At 39.1% G+C, this 27,608-nt stretch overlaps 1 protein-coding gene across 6 annotated transcripts in view; it reads right to left on the bottom strand.

Annotated features, from left to right (window-relative positions):
- aipl1 (aryl hydrocarbon receptor interacting protein-like 1) overlaps positions 1-23,250 on the bottom strand; it is a 33,809-nt gene extending 10,559 nt beyond the window's left edge. The window contains exons 1-3 of one of the 6 annotated variants that reach the window (XM_053687270.1): positions 23,114-23,246; positions 21,709-21,793; positions 7,593-10,430 (exon numbers count right to left, since the gene is read on the bottom strand). In XM_053687270.1, the coding sequence (XP_053543245.1) occupies positions 7,593-7,742 (150 nt within the window). In that variant the 5' untranslated portion in view covers positions 7,743-10,430; positions 21,709-21,793; positions 23,114-23,246. The other 5 variants (XR_008398208.1, XM_047161226.2, XM_053687271.1 and 2 more) reach the window with 5 other exon arrangements.
- Between the last annotated feature and the right edge of the window lie 4,358 nt (positions 23,251-27,608).

Here is a 27,608-nt window from a genome sequence, read left to right on the forward strand (position 1 = left end):
TACACACAACAGTATATACTGTAGAAGCAAGGCTGGGGCTGATTTCTGTCTAGTCCGGGCTGTAGATTCATGCAGCCTATTAGTGACAGCCATGTCAAGTGAGTATACAGAGTGACACGCTGATATCTGGGCTGATATTTTTAGCCCATGTCATTTATACATCTGTAACAAATTATCACCAGTGATTGAGAAGGCACATGTGAAATACAGTTCTGAGTATAGTGAACACAAAGGAAGTAGATAATTTATCATTATTTTTTCTTCCCAAAATGCCTTGGGAGAACAAACTAAAAGTAGACTGTCCAATCAAAATATTTAGAAATTAGAAATCAAGAATGTAGCTGACATTAAGTGTATGTATAATAGTTTGCCCGCATCATTCTTATTATACCTTGTGATATAATGCATCGCTCAACCCTGACAGTTTCATATGCTATTATTAGAACCCTCCCATCTAATATCACAACCAGTCATCACTGCTCACATGTACACGCACCCACATGTTCTTCCTCACACTGCTACTTCATACAATTCTATGAGCTTCATTACTGACAGAGATAGTCTGGGATGACTATGGGATTCTACACTACTTATCCTCTTTGAACTTTGGAGAGTCACGTCCTTGAAGAATTTAACACTTGAGGAAAATGTCTGGGGAAAAAAGCCTGCCTTTAGCTTGTACAGACATCTTGGCCTTCTCTATACTGATACAAAGGCAAGTGATTGATGCACCTATGGTCCATGTCATACACTGAGACATCAATGGTTTAGACAAAATTTGACTAACCTATCCCCTAATACTAATCTGGTCTGTATTGATATTCTCCAGAAACATCAAATATAACAAATATAAGAAAAAAGTTACAAATAACTTGAAAAATGAGGAACAAAATGGTGTGTAAAGTCAGAGCCTATTTACAAGCCAGAGTATTTCTGGTAATCTGATCATAATCACCTCTTTCCAGCACATATGCTTATATGCTTTTATAGCACAGTGTGTTATATGCTTTACAGGGCACTAAATTCAGAACTGGCATTAAATTATAAAAAGAATGGCCAGCTACCAATCAAACCAATAATCATTTGGAAATCCCAGTCTGCTGGTGGATCAAGAACATACAGATAAATGTGGTGGCTGATTCAGATGTATATGTCAAAGTTTTTACCTTACTTTTTTATTGATGGCTTTGTGATTCTTATATCTGTTTGTTGCAAAAGTTCCAGAAAATGATATCCATCCCAAAGATTAACTCAAATAAGTTTAACCGGTAAAGATGACTTATGGTGATGGTCATTCCCAGCTCAGTGCAGCATCTACACTTTTTTCTTTCTTAGGCAACATCCGCTAATAAGGCATCTACTGTTTCTGTATCTATGATTCAAATCAACTACTAAATGATTCCCTCATATTCTGAAGTCCCTGAGACTCAGATTTACTATTTGTTGAAATAAAAATCTTATGGTCTTCTCCGTCATCTTTTCACTTACAAACTTTGCATACCTTTAGGATTGTTTTTCTAGCTAAGCACAAAGCATACACTTTGATACATCCTGAACCCTGGAGGTAAAAAACAAAACAAAAACAACCCCTCAATCAACCTCATAACTCCAAACCTCATTCCCAAACCGCACAACTCCAAACCCCTGTTCCAAACTCATAAACCACATCACCAGCTCAAGCCACCTGGTCACTTGAACAGAACTTGTGTGTTGGAATTCTCAGTGTGAGTGCAATGTGTGACTCAAATTCCTCAGAGCCAGACTCTTGCTGGGAGGCTGGAAATTAATTTTTGCTGGCCGCAACCAAAGCTGGTTTGCATGATTATGTTCATCCCTGCAGAGACGGAGCAAAAAGGTCTCAACAGATATTTGCAGGGATTTGGGAAGATGTGGGGAAAAACACATTTTCTGTTGTTATCATTATCATTTTATACGAATAAGTACACAGGATATTTTAAGCATAGCCCATTCTTCTAGCATGTACTGCAGAGTAATTCTATTTTACATCATTACTACATAAAGCACACCTTCAAGAGTTTATGTTTCAAAATACTTCATCCTCTAATGTTTAAAATAATATAGCACAAGCATTTGTAATTCTGGTCTCAGAAAGTTGTACGAGCCAAAACAAATTCTAGTTTTTAATACTTTTTATTTACCTGCTGTGTGATTACCCAGCAAATGAACACATCTGAGCATCTGGCCTCAGTCTTGACTTGGACTTGGTGTTGCTCTCATCTTGGTCTAATCCCTCTGTCATACTTGGTCTTGACTTGGACTCTGATGGCTATGGTCTTGGTCCTGACTTGGTCTTACCCAAGGTAGTCTTAAAGCCAACACTATAAATATTGTCTTTAGGATTGTCTTTAGGAAGATTGTTCACACAGCTATTTGTACTAATAATATATTCTTTACATATTAGACTTTAAACTTTTCAAGTCTTAATTACATCCACATTTTTGTGCTGACTAACATTCATAACTGGAGATGGAGAGAGAAAGGCCATTCTTCTCACCAAATGAGCACAGCTTAACAGTGTTCAAGCTCATGATCTGACAATAGGGTAGAATTTAATTAATGCACCACTATGGAGCTCATGAATTTTGTTATATTATTACCAAAATAACCATCATAACATAAATGCTAATAACTATTAATAATGGTACTATAGAAACCAACCAGGCAAACTGAGCAATAAGACAAAAATTGCTACCAGGAGATTCCAGGTTTCATTGAAGGACACTAGTGTATAGATGTACAAGTATTTACATATTTACATTTACAAAATATAAGTAAAAGTAAAAAAAATAAACAAAAAAAAAACCTGTAATATGGTTTCATATTTTATGTTACTATTACTCCATTTGTTACAAATGACAAAACATGGTGTGACCTGGGTCTAGCGTAAGCACATTAGATAAAATCCTCACTAGAGGATAAAAGACTGAACATGCCAGCAGAGGGCTCGAATCACTCACCAAGCTTTAATTTTTCTATCAGTCCTGAATCCTTTTTCTTTTATAGTATAATATCTCACACTTTAGGGGCGCACGGTGGCTTAGTGGTTAGCACGTTCGCCTCACACGTCCGGGGTTCAATTCCCATGTGTGTGCTGAGTTTGTATGTTCTCCCCGTGCTGCGGGGGTTTCCTCCGGGTGCTCTGGTTTCCTCCCCCAGTCCAAAGACATGCATGGTAGGCTGATTGGCGTGTCTAAAGTGTCCGTAGTGTATGAATGGGTATGTGATTGTGCCCTGTGATTCTGCCTTCTTTTGTGCCTATAGTTGAGGCATGATTATGTTTTACATATCTAAGCTGGCATATAATGTAGGAGTGCAAATTTCCTACCAATTTAGACCCCTGACACACCCCTGACACAGTGCTGACTGAATGACTATTAAAGGCTAATCAGGGGTGCATGGTGGCTTAGTGGTTAGCATGTTTGCCTCACACCTCCAGGGTCTGGGGTTCGATTCTCATGTGTGTGCAGAGTTTGCATGTTCTCCCAGTGCTGTGGGGGTTTCCTCCCCCAGTCCAAAGACATGCATTGTTGGCTGATTGGCATGTCTGTAGTGTATAAGTGGGTGTGTGAGTGTGTATGTGATTGTGCCCTGCGATGGATGGATGTACACCTTGTCCAGGGTGTACCCTGCCTTGTGCCTGATGCTTCCTGAGATAGATTTTTATCTATCTATCTATAGATAGATAAAAAAAATTTATCTATAGATAATTTTTTTCATTTTTAAACAAAAATCTTATATGCTGTAGCTTTAAATATCAGTGAAATGATTAAATGCCTTATTTTTAAAGTGCGGATAACTACCCAGTTTTTGTTTTTATTTATTTATTTATTTATACCTAGAACTAGGGTGATATTTTGGGGCAATAAATATATTTGTTCACTATACAAAACATTCACTATATTAAAAAGATGCTCAAGTAATAAAAGACTGTTTATTCAAGAGAATATATAATCAGTTACAGCAAGCATTTATACAGTTGAATGTTTTGAACATTTTCAGGAAGGGCCGTCAAAGTTGTAGGTATATTAAAAGCACAGATTTAGGGAAATGACACGTCTATGCATGAGTGAATAAGACCATGCCTTAAAGCATGCTTAGCACGGCTTCACTAGCTAAAAGCAATGATCACTGGGGGCTTTGCCAGTATTTAATAGAGCAGAGCGCTCTCAAATGCACTCAGTGACCCTTCTGAGTCATGCTGCTTGTCCTCACACATTGAAATGGGTCAATTAAAAAGAACGGGCGCGGGGGGCGGAGAAAAAAAGAAGTCCGGCTCTCTCTTGACTGCCAGAGCTGCTTCATGCCCAGGGAGAACCTGACTTGAGCCACGATTGACAATTTCATCAAGTATGTAATCATGGGGCTCACGCAACTCATAGTCCAGATGAGCACTGGAGCTAAGCTAAATGAAAGGCAGACTGATCTGACATGGACCCGCATGTGGTACACAAAGGGGACTTTTCAGCACAGCTCTTCAGAGAATAGCAAACACTCAATTGCCTTGCACTGCTTAAGCATGTTAGGGTTTACTGTAGGACAACAGTGAAGGGAAGCAGGACCATGTCAAGAGACAATGAATCAGTGTCAAAGGCTGCCTGAGATGCTGCTGTTCCTGTTTCATTATACAGTAGTTCTCACTAGCTCACCACATAGTTGCCATGTGACCTGTTCATACAGACACAGTACTCTTCTCTCAAAGGACCTGTAGTAACACAAGCTGATGTAAAGAGGTACAGAGAAAAAGTGTGTATGATTGTGCATGCATGGCCACGTGTTACACATTTGTCGAGATTTTGTAAATCTTTAAGAAACCTAATTGACACCAGTGTTAGAAGTGTTCTCAGCATTGAAAAGTGGATTAAAGTTGACAGTCATTCAACTGCACAAGTAGTCAAGGCCTCTAGTGCACTAGACTAATTTTATCTCTGTTGAGTAAGCTCTGCTTTACACTCTTGCTCCAGCAAGTGGCACCTCATGGCACAGTCCATCACCATGACTGAGAAGGAGCTAAATATGGATACAGTAACACCAATGCAGCAGATCAGGCTTCTCAGACTTTTTGCAGCCAGTAGGTCCATTCAGTGTAAAACATATTTCATGGATCCACTGACATAATTATTCTATAAACAGAAATAAAATAGTAGGCACATTTAACAAATATGTATACTGGCATACTTACAGTGCATTCACAAAGTATTCAGACCCCTTCATTTTTTTCACATTTTGCTATGTTGCAGCTTTATGCTAAAATTCTTTAAATATTTTTTTCACATCAATCTACATACCCCATAATGACAAAGCTAAAACGAGATGGTTATAACTTTATTATATAACTTTATGCAACTTTATGTTATAACTTTATGCAAATTTATTAAAAAGGGAAAACTTAAATATCACACAGACATAAGAATGCTATGACACTTGAAATTTAGCTCAGGTGCAGCTCATTTCTCTGGATCATCTTTGAGATGTTTCTACATTTTGTCTGGAGTCCACATGTGAAAAATTCAATTGTTTGGGCATGATTTGGAAAGGCACACACATGTCTATAGAAGGTCTAACACTGAAAATGCATATCAGAGCAAAAAACAAACCATGAGGTCAAAGTAACTGCCTGCAGAGCTGACAGGATTTTTTCAAGGCACAGATATAGGGAAGGCTACAAATACATTTCTGCTGCATTGAAGGTTCCCAAGAGCACAGTGGCCTCCATAATTCTTTAGAACAACCAGGACTCTTCCTACAGCTTGCCGCCTGGCCAAAATGAGCAATTGAGGGAGAAGGGCCTTGGTAAGAGAGGTGACCAAGAAGCCCGATGGTCACTTCTGAAACTTGCAGAAGGTCAACCATCACTGCAACACTCCACTGATCTGGGCTTTATGGCAGAGTGGCCAGATGCAAGCTCTCCACTTGGAACAAAGAAAGACCATTGACATGAATGGGCACAATGCATTTAGAGTGATTCATATACAGCATTTGTTATTTCATCCTTAGTAACTGTCTGGTCAGGAATGCACTGTTTTAAATTAAGCTACTAGTTTGTATATATTTTGGGAAACAGAAATAACTGAAAATGCTGTGGGCAGGTACAAACCAAAATAATAACAACAGAGTGAGCAGAATTTTTAAAAAACAAAAAGAAAAAAAGTCCCTCACACATCTCTAGTTAAATAAAAAACTCAGTTTAGGCCACACCCACTTCGGGTTTTACAACAGATAGAGATAGTGACATTGTGTTAGATCCCTATATACTGAGTCTTAGATTAGAAAATGAGTAACTTCCTCAAGGAAATACCTTTATGTGACTGGCCTAATTATAAACCCAGTAACCAGTAAATACCAGTAAACAGCAACTGATACTGATCTCATAACATCATTAAAGTCATTAAAAATCGCAGACCCCACTTTGATTATTACATCAGGAGATAATGAGCATAGTCCTTTTAAAATAGTCAAAGTAAATGTTTTGAACTGTAGGCTGCAGCGTCTGTGATATTTCTGAGCACAGAAAAATCAAGAAATTTCAGAAGGAAGACATTTGCTGAGGCGCCATGCCTCTTTAAAGAAACTGTCTGGCTCTTACATTTCTCCTGTCAGATGTTCCATGGAATTACATAATCATTAAGGGGCAGAGAATCAACCTGACCGTTCTCGTCCTGACGTCATCAGCAGGATTAACTGCAGAGGTAGACAGTAGATTAAAGACCCACAATGAATCCTATTCACCGACTGTTGTGCCCTTAAAGGCTCATACTCTCACATTTTTCCCCTCATCCCACCTCGTGGCTACGAGGCTACATTAAACATGACACATTGCCAGTGACCTCGCTTTGCCGTATGCATCACAGAAATCAGTTCAGGGCTCCAGTGGAACAGGAGGCTAGTTAGTCACTCAGACATGGTGGTGGCGGTGGGTGTGCATATGCTCTGAGTCATCAGTATGTATTCAGACATCCTCTCATGGTATTTTCCAGCAGTAGTTAATGAGCAGGCCAGACTAAGGCTACCGTTTATTATAGGCCTGGAGATTTTGGACTCATCCATTTGTCTGAGATCACAGGTCTTAAACATTTTCCTGGGCTTGAGGCGTGACTTACAACACTGCATCACATGTGCACTTGCTTTTATAATGGCATATGATCCTATTCAATCATATTATCTAAGAACACATTTGTGGATAACTGCTTTGATTCAAAGCGCACTATCTATGCCATTCGATAGATAGATAAGTGTGGTTTTGGGATCTCAATACTGATAAGAATCAGTTGAAAACAGATCCAGAAACATGGTGTACTCTACTCTACACACTGTAAGTGTGAGGGTCTGGTTTGTCTACGTGCAGAGTGAGAAAGCTCATTGGCATGAGTCATGCTTTATGTCTGTGTGCTGCTGCTTCCTTTCAGGCTTCACACACAAAATGGCCTCTGCTGAGTAAACTGATTATGAGTCATCATAAAGCGCTGGGATTTTTGTGAGAAATTGCCTGGGTCACTTTTTAAGTACTTGGAAAATAAACACCTGATTCTGTTAATACACAAAAGACCACTGAGTACTTCATTACCCACATTTACCTGACTGAAAGTGAGTCTCACTGCACAGCAGGTAACTTGTGTTCGATTGACCCGGTGAACAGGGCGGCAGCGGTCAGCCTCAGTCACAGGGCCAAAGATCAAGCAGGCTTGCAAGAGGTCTGGCACGGTGTCGCAACATGAATGTTTCATCAGGTGCAGTGATCTCCTGTCTGCCTGGAACTCAAGGTAATCTGGGTAAGCAGCTTTAACCTGGTGCTGAGAATTCTGCCTTAGAACCCTCTTTCCCCTCTTCAGGTGGCATGAAGACAGGCATCAAACCAGACACAGCAAAAAAAACAACATAGGCACATAAACATTATTTGAGTAACTTGTGTCTTCTGTAACATTTCTGTCTACTTTTCATATGAAGGAAGTCCTTAGTCATGACAACCCTTACTGAGAGATGAACTAAAGCATTAGGGCTTTGGGCATCATACATCCCTTTCCAGTTTAAATATTATCTAATGTGTTGAAAGCAAGTGCTTTGAAATCCCACTGCTGACTGATCAATATCACACTTCATTGGGTTATCGAAGAGCATCTGACCCTTCCCATTAGTAATGCTATTGCTCTTCCTGTGACAGCACAGAGCTTTTAACCATTACACAAAGCTGTACAATGCCAGTCTCCTTCTACGCAATTGATTTCGCAATTGATCTTTCTAACTTCTCTTTTTTTTGACAAGTTCAATTTGTGTGTGTGTGTTGGGGGAGGGGGGGCATGCTGTTTCAGCACATTTTCTCAGTGATTTCTCAATGACTGACAGAAGACGGTCAGTGGAACAGTCAGGCTAAATATTAATTAGAGTAAACCTTTAACTTATTATCCACATGCTTTACTGAATTGTTTCTCCTCCACTGTGAATATGCAGTATGTCTCTGGTGCACCTTCACTGCTACTAAAGAAGAAATGTATGCCTTCTGTATTATGAAAGAATTTATACATACAAGAATCTTCACAGTTGAGCAAATTCACATTATATATGAAAATATTAATAACAGAAGAAGTGTAATGTTATAATCACTTATAATGCATTTCAACATTATATATATATATATATATATATATATATATATATATATATATATATATATATATATATTTCCATATTTATAGCCAAAATCACAGTTTAAAGTTTACAATTCAAGATTAAACTTTTACTTTAAGTCTATCAAAGCGCATATCAAAACAACATTCGTTGTTTAATGTGAAACAAGCTCTGAATATGTGCATTTATAACACTTTATTTTCACAAATGTTTAAACTGTGCCATTTTTAATGAAAAATATAAAGTCAATGAAGTGAAAGTAATATTAGCCCTACATGTAACTAGTTCAACAGACACATACTGTAGTCATGTTTTGTGACTGCATCTCAAAGATCATTCAATTGTGCATTAAAAAGGTCATATTTGTTGTGTTATACCCTATGTAGCATGCACATATTTAAAAAAAAAAATGCCTTTGTGAAGATGAGATGAGAAAACCAGTAATGTTTCAGATTTATTGTTGACCTTAATTAAAGTTTCTATAAAATTTTGATATTGCCTCCTTGTTATTTTTGTACTTAAGGAAGCAACCATTTTTCACTTTCTTATGTTATATGAACATAGTGTAGTGCTACTACTCAGCAGTATAAAAAAAAAAAAGATTATTAATATTCAGATGCATGTAAACAATACGTTTAATTTCGTAATTAGTTTGAATGTATCTTTAAAAAGCCTGGTATCAATAAAAAAAAAAAGGTAAATGACATCGGCAGCAGTCCTGAATGAGCCTCAAAGATGAAGGAGAGCACAAACACAAAAAGCGTGGTCTTCACTTTTCAGGCCACGGGCATCTGGTTCTGCTGAGTGGCGAGAACATTTTCTACTACGCTTTTCATCCGGCTGGGAGGCTTAAGACACATTCTCATATCCTGTTTTCGGCACTGCTGTTGCCCTTGAAGTGAGGTTTATTGCTTGCTGAGGGTCAGGCACTGTGAGTGTGTATGTGTGTGTATGTGTGTGTGTGTGTGAGTGCGTGTGTGCGTGTGTGCATGTGCGTGCATGCGTGTGTAAACGCGCACGTGCATATGCATGTGTGTATCCCAGAGTGTCGGCGGTTGTACTCATGCACAGTATGCATAAGCCGAACAAATAAACCCAAAATCACATACCACAGCAGGGCCCGGGGGAAAATGAGGGGAAGTTACAGATGCAAGTCCAGTGAGTGTGTTCTTCGTTCATACTCTGGAAGAACCCGGTGACTTATTCATAAACAGAAACACATGTGAAGGCCTGGGCTTTGATCCAGAGAACACAGTGACATCCATAAGAGCATTGCCGTTCTTCTTTCAACCCCGCAAAACATTTTGATCAGTAGCAGAGAGGTTGAAAGGGTGTTTCCCCGCCTGTTCCACGCCCAAATAAGGGCAGGAGCATCTCATCCTTTCAGGAATGTTGCTGACTCAGCATGGGCCTTGCCAGTAGGTTTAGTTTATGCTTGCAGAGAATGCAGAGCCAGGCCCAGACAGCTCACGTGACACCTTCCAAATGGGGTATGGGGGGGGTTTGGGATGCAGTGGATAAACGAATTAAGATAAAAATCAGGACCTGTCTGACCTGAGATTGATTTTGACTTCTCTACCATCTGGCTCCTGTCATATTCCTCCAACTCTTGACCTGTGATAGTCTTGTTCTAAGCTGGGGTGCCAGGAAAGAGCCAACCACAACAGTTCTTCAGCTGGCAGCTTTAGCTGATACACAAGGACATAAAGCTTGCCAGTGAAGAACTGCTGCGGGTCAGCCAGTGGCATCCGGATATGCGCTGGACATTCCAAGAGATGGAGAGGATCAACCTGTAGAAAGAAACACAGAAAGAAACAGAGGTGTCATAAGACTTAGAAATCATGCAAGAGATTGCAAAGGAAGATTTCTAATTTCTAACACAAATACAGTTTTTGATCTCCTCAAACCAGCCAATGCCAGAGGAAGCATGGTAAAAGGAGACGTATACAGGCTGATAATGAAGCTATGTGGATGGGGTTTCAGCTGCGCCTCCCCTCGCTGCCACAGCTATGCAGGCTAGAACAAGCAGTGGAGTCATGTGCTCTCTGCCCCAGGGTTTTTTTCATCTGAGCCAGCCCGCTACTGCTTCCCCATTTACTGTGCTTAGCTCAGCTCCACTCAATCCTGGCTTTCTTGCTGCTGTCAGCTCAGAACAGCACCAGAACTTTAGCTCCAACCAGAACCAGTTCTTCAAGAAACTGTAATGATCACATCTAAGCAATGCAGATCCCAATTCCTCTCAAGACTTTAGGTAGCTTTTTTTAAAACACTCCAGAGGTTGCAAACTGATCCATGTTAACGAGTATTAAGACAATTTATTACATTAGAAATAAAACAAAAATACTCTCACCAAAAATGTTTTTGTGACAAAAAAGGCAAGTGAGGGCATGACAGTGTTACGCAAAACATATTTCATAATATAGATGCAGTCCTCATGACAGAAACCTCAACCAGTCAGAGAGTCTGGAGGCCTCCGTCTCAGTGTGCAGTTAAAGGTGGCATTGTAGCGCTGCATTTTTTCAACAGTTCAAGGACGACAGCACGGCAAGCACAGCCTCAGTAGCGCATTGAACCCGGCGACCCTGCAGCACCATGGAAAGAGCCAATCCACACAGCTCCGGCCAAGGACAGGACACCCACAAACTAACACGCTCTCACAGGCAAACTCACTAACTCCTACAAAGCCGCTCCCACACACTCACCACACTGCACAAATACACCCCTACAAACACTCACCCACATAAAAACACACTCTTGCCAAACAGCAGAGATTTTTTAAAATCCAGCCACGCTCATTTAACCAGGTAGCTTATGGGATCAAGCCAGCACGTTGGAGTCGAATTCAACCATCCATCCGTACAGTTTACAGTGATTGAAATTACTTTCAGTAGCAGCTTCCACTGTGTCTAAAACAGGTTATCAGACACCCAGGCAACTGAATCACCCTTTGTCTGAGGTGGAGATAAAGTCCTCTCTGTGGCCAGGATACTGATGGCGGAGAGAGCAGTGGGCTACGATTACACAGAGAGCAAGATTCTCTGTCTCTCACACACATGACCTGTGCTGTATTACATCGTAAAACTGCACCTCTTACACCTTGTGCACACAGTAGAAGAGGTGGCATCTCTAGGGACCTGACGATTCAATTCAATATTAATTCAGGTGTCAAGTCATTATAAAGCAATTCTTCATATGTCTTGATGCAGCTCAGTTTTTGATTTACATTTCCTATATTATGATTTTTTTTCTGGTCTGACTGTTTAAAAGGCTTTTTTAGTACCTCACTTGAAACCAGGCTTAAAGTATTTCCATTACAAATGTCAATATAAATTTCAATTTGAATAGGGTACTATACAAATTCTCAAAATATTTACAAAAAATCCACATCCACATCTACTTTTAGTTGCTCAATGTTACAGGAAATGGGCTCTTGAGTGGATCTTTATGGAAATATTCTTTATTTAATTACATTAACCTTCTACGTTATTGAATGCATTTGAATTCTAAAACTTTTACGTTTTTGAAATGCATATGAAATATCTGAATATCTTGTGGTTTATTTTTTCATTATAAATGTTTGATAATACTTGTATGTATGCATAAACCTATGCAAAGGTCTGATCACAACCGTGCACTGATAGATAATCTTTTAAGAATTATTTACAAAGCTTTAAAGTATCAATTATTTTTCACTTCCCTTCATACTAGACAACAAAACCATTTAGTGTTCAAGCAAGAACTACAGAGTCTCTCCTGATAGGCCATGCTAGTGTTTCCATGAAGCACTTCCAACTGAATTCTCACTGTTCCAGGGTATATGCAGGTTTCCTTCCTACATTGAGATGCACTGCCACAAAGCCGCACTCTGCTCTTTGAGCTAAAAGCTTCATTCATAAGGAGTCTGTTTTGCACACAATGAAGCATATTTAACCATAGCCCACTCTTCCTGTCTCTCACACACCGTGACTCATTCACATACGCACACTCACAATGGCTTAAAAATCCCATTGCAGAACAAAGTGTTCCCAAAGGGTCAGTAATCCTATGGATGTGGACATTTCCTGGGAAAATTATACTCCAACAACTCTGCTCTTCGAGAGAGACTTCGAATAGACACGCCTCTCTCTATATATGTTCTTGGACCAGCACATCCCAGGCAACTGGCTAAGAGAAAAGAAGTCATTAATCAATAGCCAGGCTATGTGTAAGGAGAAAAAAATTCTCACTTTACCCTTTCTAGTCAACTCCTTACAGTCATCAGCTATGCACCAGATCACAGCAGCGAAAAAAAGTCTCATTTGCTTTAGAGATATTTCGAATCTCAACTTTAATCACCTTCACCAAACATATGAGCGTACAGTTTAGAGTTAATTAGAGTTTGGCCTTACAGTCATTTAAAAAAAAAAAGATAGGTCAGGACCAAGGTGACATGACATAATGATTAAAATCAGCCATGTTGGAAACTCTGAGCTCCCAGGACGAGAAGGTGCATTCCAGCCATACTTGCCCTGTCGAGAATGAGGAAAGGGGGGTTGGAGCGAGAAACAGAGTAGCAGAAGAGAGAGAAACGGAGAGACAAACTCAGTGGTTAAGAAGCTTGAAAAGCTAGTCTTTCGGTGCTCTGAAAAATTTGAGGTTTGCTTTCTTAAACTGGCAGCGAAAACCACTACAGCCCTGGTGGAAAGGTACCTTAATTTAGCTTGGCAATACCACGAGACATGCAATACAGAAATGATCAGAAGAATTAAGTCGGGGTTACCGTATATCACTTTCACCCAAATTGGGCAGAGTCTGCGCTTGATTTGTGGGTCATGTGTATGTTAAGGACACAGTCTCTAATTTCATGCTTTATGCTTTTGCTAGTTTTAGCCCATTTGGCCAGAGTATCAAACGCTGGACATGGCTCAAATTTCTCTCAATAACCAATGAATATTAAGAGTGCAAAAAAAGTTCAATTTAGGAAATAAAAATAGCAGGCAGGCATTTGCGGCTGCAGTGGAGAATTCAATCGAGGATAAAAGAATCAGGAGTAGCACAAGTTCCTGTATAAAGTAAATTCAAAACCATCTGGACAAGAAAAAAAGGATTGGTTGCAAATGATAAACTTTTGATACTGAATGTCCAGCACCATTCTGGAGCTCTGCTCTCTCCATCTGCGCTGTTCACACTGTACTATACTTTATATGCATTATTCATGGTGAACACTTGTGCAGGAAGGAACATTTTCACTTGACATCTCTTTAATCAAACAGTTAGCTTGCATCAGGCTTTTCCAGAACCAAGGCAATCAAGCCAGTTCACCAGGTTAAATCCAATGGCAATGTGACCTCAGTCATCCATCTCTGACTCATACCTCAAGCAGCGAATGAGACATGAGTGTAAGAAAAAAGTAAGATATTGAGAAACAGATGTAAATTGCAGGGGCACAATAGGAAACAAAATCCACAGGATGAGAGGAAGGGGATTATTATATAAAAATACAAACCATTATAGTGCAAGCTGCACCTGCAGTTCAGAAATAGCTTTTTTGTGAAAGAGGACGTGTACGATGTGTATGGGGAGGTAAACAGGAAGCTCAATAAGGATTTATACCCTGCCACTCCTACCTGTCTGAATGAAGCTTTAGACTCCCAGGCTCAGCACTGATGCTCATCCTGCGAGTGTTAATCAGATATACTACGAGTTTCCTGTCATCCTGTGAAATAACCGCAGCCTGTATATTCCCTTGGGGCAATCTATACAAAGACATCTCAGCATCCAGTGCAGCTGCTATGCATTCTAGGTCTGGTGTATTTTCCCTGTGGAATTTAGTGGATGAACCTGATTGGATACAGATGCCATGATCATAGGAAAAGAGGGAAAAAATAGGAAAACCACCAACCCAAAACTCCTTGCAATCCCACATTCTAGCTTGGGTAGAAGTTGATTTGGTTTGGTTTCACTTTATTGTCTGTTCAGATTTCCTGGACAGAAATGCATCTTTGACACTGGTATAAAAATACATCTTATCAGACAATACTGCACATCCACTTACAAACCACATAATTAAGCATATGGAACACACATTTGTCCCCATTAAGAACATACATAAAACAAATGAATACAATACTACATATATACACACACACAACACAACACACACACACTATATTATATATATATGCACACATATACTCACGTATGTATACACACACCTACCCATATAAATATATAGTACCTCAATTAAGAATTTGGTTTAAAACAGTCACCGCTATCAGAACAAATGATGTCTTATATATGTTGTTTTTAGGCAGCGGTATACGCAGCCTGTGCCCCAAAGGGAGGGCCTCATAGCATGGAGGGGAAGGGCTGGTCTGAATATTCTGCAATTGCTTTTTTCCATAAAGTGTGAAAACAGCTCTTGCAACATATTCTGTTTCTGGCCAGTGATTTATACTTCTATAATGTGTGTAAAATGATTTGTCATACACAACTTTAAAAGCAAGAGATTGGGATCCTACATACATTTGGTCATTTCTTGCATCTTGAGCATCTGGATTATATATCTGAATGGAGATTATCCACATTTTTAAAAATAAATAAATACAATAAAATAAAATAAAAACACCCACATCCAAGACGCATTTGCAACAGATTTAAATCTGATCGTTTTAAAAGACACATTTTACACACATTATAGAAGTATAAATGCATCTTTCTCTACAAACCACATTTGACAAACAAAACCCCACCCAATTGGTGACTCCCTTGAGTGCTGTATTTGCACATTTAAAACATTACAGAGCTGGGTGTTTGAAAGGAATAAGCTGATTTGCATATTATTGTGCAATACAGTGCGCAGACTTCAGTTTGGCTACCCGGAGATGTTGCAAGTGTAAATGAATGTAGCTAAATCTCATCAGAATACAATCCAGATACAAGACACGTGACGGCAGGTGTAAATGGGATCAGTGAGCATGAGGACAGCCATATGAGAACTTAATTGAAGAAGTCAAGCAAGGGGAGAAAATGATGAGACACATTGAAGTAAATTACTGGCCCTCTCCCCTATCCAGACATGGCTTCCCCAAACTGCTGTGTGTGAGAATAAAGACTTTGTTTGTGCTTGGTCCTGCGAGCTGCAGGCTCTCGTTTGACTTGCCAGCGCCTCACACTCATCTCTCTGTAGCCTACTCTCTCACAGTGAACTTTGCCCCCAATACTAAACACATTCCTTTAGCTGCTTGCTAAACAGACAAGCAAATAAACAAAATAGTTTGATGTAAAAAAGGAAATTCCAACAGGCTCATACAATGGAAATGACTGTGAGGCAATTCGGAAGTATCAAATCCGTTTCAGGAATTCATCTAATCGCCCGTTAATATTGGAGCTGAGAGTGGAGGCTGTCTATAAATCACCCCACAGAACTGCAGAGACCCACATACATCCACAGCAACACGCACATATGGGTTTAGTGTAAGACTGTGTAAGATTAAACAGTGTAGTGGAGCAAACTAGATATGTCACTTGTATTGTGGATTCATTGTAGATTCATTAGGTTTACAGTGTCAAAATTATGCATCAGTTTCTGATGATGAAGGCAATTAGTTGTACCTCAATCATTGCTGAGGATTCTTTGTTTATCTATGAATATTACATTATGTATCAATTAAATAAAATCTCTTCCAAACCTTTTTTTCTCTAAGCCATCCACTCTTGCAATTTTTCGAGTTATTAGTCTTCCTTATGTGAATTAAATTATTCATCTCTCTATATTATTTCGCAGAATATGGCAATTTTTAGATGAATAAAATGTTTCATTATTTTCAGCATTGTCGGGAGAGCTGCTATACAGATCCCACAGACACTAATGGACATATTCATACTGTAAAGTCAACCACTGAAAATGCATCTTTACGAGTCCGCTTTCCGACATAGCTTGGACAGTGGAAAATGTAGTGTCCTTTTTAAAAATGAAAAAGTATTATTGACATGTGATCTCCATGATTCCAAGATGACTGAGCTCTTTGCGATGCTGATTTCTGTGTTTAGGTATTTAACACAGACTGCTTTGAATGTTCAGTGCGGGTGTGTGCAAAAAAGTGTATTTTCTGTTCATGTTGTCAAGACAAACAAACATGGCAGTAATGACATAAATTATAAGGTCATGCGTCAAGACAGCCAGTGCTGTTTTCTGTCATTTTCATGTTTCATTGCAGTTGGGAAACTTTCAGAAAACACACTGAAAAAGCTAGTGCTTTCAAAATGACATCTCTTAGTGTGAGATATGTTTAAATTGAGCAAGTAATAACAACATCTAATAACAACCATTTAGCACCATTGCCTCTGTTTTGAGTTTTTATCAAGTGACTGCACAAGCCTGTTTAGTAGAGTAGCTGTTTTAATAAGTGAATATTGTACTAAATCTAGCCCACACTTGTTTTTATCCATCGAAATTTCATTTGTTCTCATCCTCTTCTGTTGATTCAGATCACAGGGTTTATTAGGAAACTGTGTTAGTGAAGCACGTGCTACCAAGGAAACAAAGAAAGCAAAAATATTTTCTGACTTCATCATGCTTTGAACATCGATAAGTCACCATTAACATTACCAATGCTAAAGATATCATCAGTAATTTTAGCTAAGTTTGTTACTTCTAGCTGAAACTAAAATCTAAGCAAATACAGTTCTTGCTTTCAGTGTTCTCTCTCAAATCATGCCCCCTAAAAACCACATGCAACGTGTTCTGCCTATGCTAGAATACCTAAAAGGTGGCGCTTTCTGAATTGTGAGGAAACAGGTAGAAACATTGGCTGGATTTTTTTCTGGCCCGTATTATTTTTTCCTCCATTTACAGAGCCCAGTGGGCTCCACATAAACCACATAGAGTTTAACCTCTGGGTAGATATTTTGTTAAAACTGCCATAAGGCATATGCACACATCTACACAGTGATGGCTTGGGTATATAGTTAATAATGATACTAGTAATGTATCGTATCATTAAATAACAGCCCTATTCTTTTAAGATGCACAGCTCCTAACCACTATTTACCCTCACGGCTAAATAGGTCATTGGAAACCAGTCACGGAATTATACACCACAGGTCTGTTCCTGCAGCTTTCCCTCCTCCCATCCTTCTCTCTCCTTTCCATTCCTCTTTCTGTAGTTCTTTCCATTGGTCAGGTTCCTGTGCCACACATTCCGAGGATGCCTGGTACATATGGTATAAATTCCATTCAGACTGGTGAGGCCCTCTATGCTGTCTGAACTGCTCTGTGCTGGACGGACTCCACCCTACCTCAGAGCCAGGCCAGCATACACTCCCTCCCTCGTTCTCAGAGAAAGAGCCTTAAGGAGTCAACAAGATTCTTCAATATGGAATGAACAAGATTTGACCAAGTTGAAAAGTTCCCTGCAAAGGGTGTTTATATGTAGCACATGTCAGTGGCTGATATTCATTGTCGAAAAAAAAACCTTAAACTGGCTTACACCAAGCCCACAGGCCATTTAATCAACAGGCCTCTTAGGAAAGATGGCATTGGGATATTAATTTCAAATGTCTATATGTCGATGACGGCAGCAATCAATATCAATTTCAAATAATTACACAGGAGCTGACAACTGGACTACTTCCTGTTTGACTTTTAATATGTTGCAAATGTGTCAAAGCATTGCTACATAGGAATGCAGCCCGAGACCCAGCTCTATTCTGAAATAGAGCCATTAAGAAGGAAATGTTTGCAGGCCCGGTTCCATCACCGGCTTGTCTGAATGTCCAGTATTTGGTCCCAAAGGACCACGCGGCTGCACAGACAGGAAGCTCCACCATCTCAGAGACAGTAGAGTGCACTCAAACCAAACGCCTGCCTTCCCACATGGACAAGGCAGAGACAGCTAACTGCCAAGTGGAGAAAATCACTATCACAGAGAACCTCACACACCCCCGCAAAGCCCACTCAAAATCTGTTACACTAACCATACAGTACAAACCAATGAGCGAAGGCAAGACTGTGCACACAAATCCCACAAGAGCTCTTCAACCTACTCACAGGATAGCGTGCAAAAACTTCAGCACAGATAGGAGAACTGTGATACAACTCTCAGGGTGTGGCCCTAACTAGCATTTTTCTCCTCAGGCCAATGAACACTACCCACTGGTCAATATTAATTTCCAGCGTTCATTCCAAAAACCACAATCACATCCTCGAAAAAAGTTTCACAAACCGCTGATCTGCTCCTGTGAACGTGATAAGTGCACCATGTATTTCGAGTTACGGACAAATCAATAGTACAGAGCAGAAAACAAACTCCATTCTCCAGACCGCTCTCTCACACATCTCACAGATGTTCTTCACACAAAAGAATACATCTTGGCCATAGAGGAAAACAGACAGCGAGAGAGCAGTGAACAAGTGCGGACCTTGAATAACAATCATGTCTCATTTCTGATTTCTCCATTTGAAGTCTGGCCGCCTGGAGACCAGCCCAAAGAAGCATTGAAACAGCCATTTGTGGACATTTGTAGTCATTTTTCCAGCCAGACTGGAAGGACAACTAGTAAATGTGACTGAAAGACCAGACAATGCAATCCCCAAGCAAACATTTACTGAGAGTTTAAAAAAAAAACAAAAAAAAAAACAGTATCCCAGCACATTTTGACCGGAATTTCTGAAGCAGGCAATACAAGAAGGAATTCATCTCCCATTTGTTTCACTACACAGAAAACAATGCCAGGCTTCAACAAGGATTTGAAAAATAGACCAAACAGTATAGCGCTGAGACGATCAACCAGTCTCCAGGTCTCTAGTTCCACAGCTCTTTTTTATTTTTCCAAGAACATTCTTTACACTGGTTCATCCATGTAAAAGGCTTATATCATTTCAAACCCAACAGATGAATTTATTATTACTAGACTAGACTAGACTAATACTAGACATGACACCAATCTGATAACCGGGATTGGTATCTGGCCTATACCAGCAAAAAATTCTGGATCAGATATTAGAGGCAGAAAGAACGATTCTGTAACAAATGGAAAAGACTGGAATTGGATTTGAAAAAGTTATTTTAGAACTGGAAAAGTTTACATATTAAAAAGAGACATGACTGTATGACTTTATAACACACACACACACACACACACACACACACACATACACACAAACACACCTGAGTGTGATTTTTGTGTTAAAGAGTTTAGCTGAAAAATATTAAGCTGAGGTTCTGGAAGTCATGTTTTTACCTATGTATTTTCCTTTATTTTTTATGTGAAGTGCTTCAGTTAAAACATATATATATATATATATATATATATATATATATATATATATATATATATATATATATAAATAAATAATTTATATATATATATATATATATATATATATATATATATATATATATATATATATATATATATATATATATTAGATATCAGCTAATGCTCAACGTTTCAGTATCTGTAGCAGAAATGAAAAGTGTTATCATGCCATCTCTAAAAAAAATAGTAATATAATCCAGCTTGTCTGACATTTCTATCAATATCAACCTGCTTAGTGTTGTTTTAAGAATTACCAGTTACAATTTGAAAATACCTAAATAGGTGTCTTTATGGGTGATTTAAATATTTTACCAGATAAGCTTTTATTGTTAATTTATAATTTTGAGGCCTACCTATACTACACATCTCGCCATAATAGCTTTTTTTTTTTTTAGCATTAAAGGTGGGTAAAAACCTGAATATGTTGTTAAGACAACCTGCTTCATTTTTTCCAATCCTACAAACATTCAGCATTTTAACTCTTCTATGCATCACTATGAAATTGGCCCGGTGCAAAAAGCCCAACAACGCCATTAGCTGTTTGATGATATAATAAAAGCAAAGGGTTAATCAGGCATGAATTAACTGAATATATAATCAGAAGAACTGTATTAATTGTAAATATGTTGCTGACAGGTGGCTGGTCAACATACACATCACATTTTGCTTTGCCATGCTAAAGGCTTATTTATTCACTGGCTTAGTGTTGCAAAACTGACAGGAAATATGCTGCCACATCTGAGATCCAGCTGCCATATTGGAAGCAACATATAATCAGGTGACAAGAAAAAAAAAAAACAACAAAAAATGTACTAGTAAGCTGTTGGGCCAACAGAAGCTTCCAGAACTGCTTTGATGATCCCGGTATAGATTGTCAAAATCTCCGGAAATGTACAGGAGCAGGAAAATGCTATTTTATAAAAAAAAATATATATATGTATATTTTTTTAAAACCTCAGTTGTTGGTAGAGATTGCTGTATAGCACATCCGAAATCTCCCATAGGTGTTAATTGGGTTGAGATGTAGTGACTACGAAGGCATGTAGCATATGATTTACATAATTTTCACACACATCGAGTTCACTGATACCTCGAGACCTGTGCATGTGGAAGAGACCGCTCCCATCAGGATAGAAATGTTTTATCACGAGTCAGTATAACTTTGTATGATTTCCCTCTAAGGGAACAAACCCAAACTATGCCAGATATACCCCATACGTCATAACAGAGCCAAAAGTCTTTCATTTCATTTCGAACCTGTGTGAACATTAAATCCTATAGTACCTAATGTTCACACAGGTTAGAAATGAAATGAAAGACTGTTGGTGCTGTTGCGCCTATATGCTTGTGCCAAAATGGTAGACTGGTAGGTGGCGTACTATTTTCACATAGCATACTGGTTAGTAAGACAGTAGGCTTGTGTGGTTTCGGATAGCCTTCGGGAGCCGAACTGCTTTTTTCTCTCTATTTTTTGCAGTTGCATAAGCAACCCTGTAAACATTTTATTACTTAGCCTGCGTAGTCATGAAAAAAGGAACGAGGTTCAGAAAACTGAATGAAGTTCTGTCGCTACTGTGTCTATAACTTACATTCATTAGGTTGCAGTTGTGGATTAACAAAAAATCTTCCAAGACATCACCTTTTGTTAAAATGAATCTATTTTAACTTTAATTACAACTTGTGTTCAGAGCACACTGTAGGTATTTGACACGGTTTAGCTGAGTATACACATTAGCTATAAAATTTCCACTTTTAAACACTTCATACCTTCAGACCAGCAGGCCACCAGTCAGACCAGCAGAAATCCATTATGCCTCGCAGCACTGATGAACATTTCTACTGCTTACAGCAGCTATGTATAGAGGAAAAAGAAGGGGGAAAAGGCAGTCTTTGAAAACCTGCACTGACGTGAGAGAAAAACAAACGAAACGAGAAACTTTAATAGGTGGGGGAGAACTTGCTCATCCATAACGCAGTGTACAGGGTGGGGCCGTGCTCGGACCTCAGAGGAATCAGTGTCCATGCATAAATACATACAATACGTAGCAGACTGGTCAGCTTAGACACTTCACAGCTTTTAATTCATCAACGTGAGTTTTAGTTTTATCAAGCAATTATTAGTCTACATGTGAATATTGTTTTCTTTTACGATAAAACGTAGGGAGGAAACGCTGTAATAACACCTCAAGACATGGTGCCCATCCCTGTCGGCTATAAACCCTTAACTTTTATCAGGTGATAGGCTGGAGCCTAATAGGCTAATAATTCATAAAGGGGGGGGGGGGGGGGGGGGGGAGTAGGAGAGAAACCGTACCTTGTAAAGAGTCAAGACGACATTTTAAAGCCGGTGTTCATTCATATATCAATATGTCGAGTGTATTTTAAACCCGGTCGTGCCATAATGACTCATTAATTGCTAAGCTAATTGTTTAATAAGGGCTCTACAGCCCAGGAACCTTCGAGCACTTCGGACAACAAACACCTCTCAAGAAAACTTGCCTCAAATAGCATTGACCCATATCTAGACTACTTACTTTCACAAGAGGAATTGTTTTCTCAGTGTTATCTTCGCCACCGCGTCTCCTTTCGAAAGCAGTGCAGGTCCCCTTTCAAAACTTCTCCTAAACACAGGCTTGTGTAATTGGTTTTGTTGTTTATTCGAGGAGCTCCTCACCCCGACATGACGGAGCGCTCTCTCTTCTGCCCGACTCCACGCTCACGCCCTGCTCAACTCCCAGATCATCCCCCCGTCTCCTAACAACTCGCCTTTCTCAAGGCATACAACATGTTTATTATACCTCTATTACACTCCAGTGTTGTTTCCTCTTAGGGTAGTTATCGAGAAATCGTGCCAGAAACGTTATAACAGTTTTCCCGAGCGCTGCAACATTTTTTTTTTACTTATTAGTTTAAACACATTGTAGCCTAGACGGTTGCTTCCTTCCTAAAAATCCCACCCGGTTATAATCATACCTGAAAAGTGACTTTATCTTCAATAAACAAACCGAGTCCTTGATTAAACTCAAATCCGAATGGGACTCGGGGAAAATCGCATTTCGCAGTAAGCCACACCTTAACCCTAAATCAGAGCTGACACTTCACAGCGCCGCTGTGGAACTAAAAGCTGTTTATAAAGCGAATGCGTGTCAAATGCAGCCACAGTAACTACTACCTTGTCATTAACTGGATTAAATAAGATTGTTCCATTAGTCTGTCTCTGCCTCAGTGCGTCCGTCCTCACATCGCTCCCGAAGTCTGTCCGCTTCTACTCCTCTCATACCGGCTTCTCCTCCGATCAGCTGGCAGCGCCGTGACGTCAAAACCACCAGATGACCAATCACCTCTAACGTCAAAGCCCCGTTATGACGCCCACTTGGAGCGCTGTCGTAATTGACGGGTGCACGCACCAATGAGACGTTTGTACTCGGGCGGATGGGAAACGTGCCGACCAATCAGACCTCTCTCCGACCGACGTTCCGTATAAAGTGGTTAAAAGAGTGTGGTTGCCAGGTCCGAATGTTTCGCACCTGTTTTGTGTACCTACTTTTTAATAGCTGCGGTGGGCCTGTTGTTCACGTCACAATCTAGGATCAAAATTAAAGTGAGATATACAGTGCAGAAATGCCAACCCACTTCATATTTAATATACCCAATGCCTCTAGACTACACGAATTCATAAACTTTCAATCTTCCATAAACTGCTCTGACTCATGTTAGAATGCTACATTTTGATTAACAGGTATGTCTTTCTTTCTTTGTTCTCAGTTTCTCTCTTGCTTCTGCTTACTTATTACTCACAAAAATGCATAAAAATGCCATGTGCACAGCTAACACAGCTAAGAATAGAAACCATCACAGAAATTCTAATGGTTTCCACTACAAATACCATCAAAACCATTGCTGAATGGTTTCCACTACATAGTAGGGCATATTAATGATATAGGTCCTTAATGGTATCCACTAGACATAACATGCCACCAATAGAAGGCAACAAATTACCAGTAGAGACCCACAGGGACCATTACATTTTCCATTAAAATCAATATAATTCCCATTATAACCATTATACCATTACAAACTATTGTTGTTGTTTTATCAGCAGGGAGGGTATATCAGCTAAAGTTACTTGGGATCAGTTAATATTAATGCAACTAGCAAACATTACAAGAAGTTTGCATGTCACAAGCTGCTAATTGATAGCAAGCACGCATGTCATGGCTTCATAGCTATGACAGATGTTAGCCTATAATATGTACATTGTATATTTCACAAAAATGTTAAAGTCAGATAGCACAGCATTTCGTGAGCACTAAAATTAATGGAAGTCTATGGGAAAAATTGAACTGTCTTTCTCAGCTGCCCCAAGATTAGATTAGATCATGTATTTTCCACATAGTAGACTATATTCTTCCACTACATTATCAGGATGTTGCTGTGTCCATGGGCGGCTGTGGCTCAGGAAGTAGAGCGGGTTGTCCACTAATCGTAGGGTTGGTGGTTCGATTCCCGGCCCACGTGACTCCACATGCCGAAGTCTTCTTGGGAAAGACACTGAACCCCAAGTTGTTCCTGATGGCAAGTTAGCGCCTTGCATGGCAGCTCTGCTACCATTGGTGTGTGTGTGAATGGGTGAATGAGACACAGTGTTAAGCGCTTTGGATAAAAGTGTGATATAAGTGCACCATTTACCATATTGGACAAATGGAATTTCCATGAATTGGACAACTGGAGATGCTACTAAGCCCTTCTGAAACTACTGAGGTCCAGACTTTTGTGTTCTCATAGTCAGTTATGGTCACAGTTATTGATGCCATTCACAACATTATCTCTGTATATTAAGCCTAATTTATGATTACAGTATATATCATGTGTCAGTGAATTCACCTACTCATTCTTATAGCTATACTTTAATTATTCCAATATTTGTAATGATATTGAACTATTTTAGGACCCTTGTGAAAAATCTGATTAGGGAAACTGCGTGTTTTAATATGTATTTAAAATGTATAACTTTAAATAATTACATACATTTTACAATGATATTCAGGATATTCTACATTAAAAGGTAAAAAGTACAGGGTTTGTTGCTGAGATGTTGTTGAATTGCCATATAGTTGATTTTGTCAAGCAAGCCTGGCAACCCTGCTCAAGACCTTTGTTACCTAACTGACTCTTCCTGCACTAGTGTTAGCTAATTCAGATAAAATACCTGATGTGTGTTTTTTATTTAAGTATTAAACATATATAGTCTATGCCTCACACCTACTACAGTCATAGTAAGATACCGTGTCTCCTGTAAAAAAAAAAAAAATAATAAAAAAAATTCCTGAGGGTTTTGGTGATGTATTATTTTAACATTACACTAATAGTCAATTTGAAGTCTGAAACCTTAATTGGTTGTACAGTATAAGAAAAATACATGGATATTTGTGCAAGGAGTTCCTTTGAAGGATAGAAGATATTTGGAAACTGTAGGCTTTTATTATTTTATGGTTACACGCAGACATGTCAGTGTCAGTTACTGTGGCCACATGGACTGAAACTGTCAAGAAAAGAAAGCAGAATGATCTTAGATGTCAGAAGTATATGGTACCAGAGGTCCTACACAGGAATGTGTGACATACTGACAAACCACTCCACCATTAGCAATTCAAACAGAAACCCAAAAAGTGGTCTTACGGAGCAGCAGAAAATATATCAGCCAACCCTCTTATTATTTGTAACATAGTGTAGTTGCATGCCAAAGAAATGTTATGGAGTTTAAGCAATAAATCTCAGCACTAGCTGTGAACTGCACAATAACCACAGACTATGGAGAGACTGTGTGTTCAGACTCATGCATGGCTCATGGAAGATCCATATACATCTTCTGGATATATATGATATCCAGCAGAGCAGACTGCAGTATAGTAGTATCTTGTGTGTTAACCAGCCACATTCAAACCACCTTTTTACTCAGAATTGGATGAAGTGAAACACATTTATTTGGTTCAAGTTAAGTAATGTTGCTGCTGCCATTACTTTAGGAACGCTAACTATTTGCTGCTGTGAAGGCTCTTAATTTAACACAGAAGGCTATAATTCTAGAGGCTCAGTGGAGGCCTTGGACAGACCAAAAGGATGCAGGAAGGATCCCAACTTTAGTTTATGCCTGAAATCTGAATGGGAAAAACCATAGTTAAGGCGGGTGACAACACCCACATTTCATGCATTTTGTTGTTTCTATCAGCCTGGGTGGTATCAACACATAGTGGGTGTGAGTTTCAGTCATCACATTTTTAAACTCATTTAATGTTCAAAATACCCTTGTCTGCCAAGAATTCAATTTAGGAAATAGTTTTAAATAGTATGCACTTATCCTAGATCACCCAGCCATTCAAGAAAACAAGTCATACTGTTCTAATTATAAAGATATTTTGAGAAGAAACAGTACTATATTCAGAGAGTTTTTAGGACATGATTTAACACCCTCCACCCTTGTTCAGGAAGGGTGCACTGTCTCTGACAAAGCCTCATTATGTCACATGCAGTAATGCCACACAATCAGGCTAAGGCTCTGACTTGACTTCAGGGTAGTTCTGATTGCAGATATACTGTAGATATGTGTCAGTTTGTGTTTTGTAGCCTTAACATGCTTAACACACTGGGCAGAGGATACCTTAACCTAGCTCCTAAATGCATTCCAGGAATCTATCACTCCTCTCCAGGCAAGTGCCATCCTGTAGCAAAGCAACTGGTGAACAATTTCAGTAAAATATTCTGAAGAGAAAAATTGTCTGTCTCTATTTCACCCCTTTTTTTGCTAGGAGTATTAGTGACATTTCCTGGTAGGTAACTATATGCGATATCAGCTGGAGAAGCTAGATTTATGGTTAACTGTGGTGAATTTTTTATATTGCATTTTTTATATTTTTATATTTTTTAATTCATGAATAAACATCACATCTTTCATGCCATTAACCATTTATAGTCACATTTAATGTTGCAGAATATCCACAACATCACATCCACACATGTGGAACGTGAGACAAGTTAGTTCTTGTAATCACTTGTTATCATATCACATTATAGCAGCTATAAACAAGCAATCCCTCACCAACTGATCTATTTTTCTCTCATGAAGTCAATAAGACTAAAATGCAGATTGTCAGAAACTGGCAAGTACACTCTCATGAAGACTCCTGTGGAAGAAAACTTACTGACCATTAGAAAGTGCTGGCACTAGAGACTCCTTCCTTAAATGTTAAATAATCACCTTCTAACTAAAGGCTTTGACATTTGATTAACCATTTTTCTTTGATAGATAGATAGATAGATAGATAGATAGATAGATAGATAGATAGATAGATAGATAGATAGATTTGTTAAACATTTTTAAATCAGTTTATTATTTGCCTTAGATTATATGGAGTATCTGCAGCAGGGTTTGGCATGTTGACATGAAGTGTTTAGAGCACACTGAGGGGTAGCACCACCTAATTATGTACTGCATTTGCAGAACAACTGGTTTTGTTCCCTGATGCAAACTAAATGCCTATATATTTACATAACTGATAATAAGCCTTACCACAGAGTTGGTGTGGCAAGGCATATTTCAAGGTGGAAGCTGTCATCCAGTGCTTCCCATGTGAACACACCCTTGAATAAAGAGATCTGATTCAATTTAA

Source organism: Ictalurus punctatus, chromosome 17 (genome assembly GCF_001660625.3).
Source record: "Ictalurus punctatus breed USDA103 chromosome 17, Coco_2.0, whole genome shotgun sequence".
NCBI classification, from domain to species: domain Eukaryota; kingdom Metazoa; phylum Chordata; class Actinopteri; order Siluriformes; family Ictaluridae; genus Ictalurus; species Ictalurus punctatus.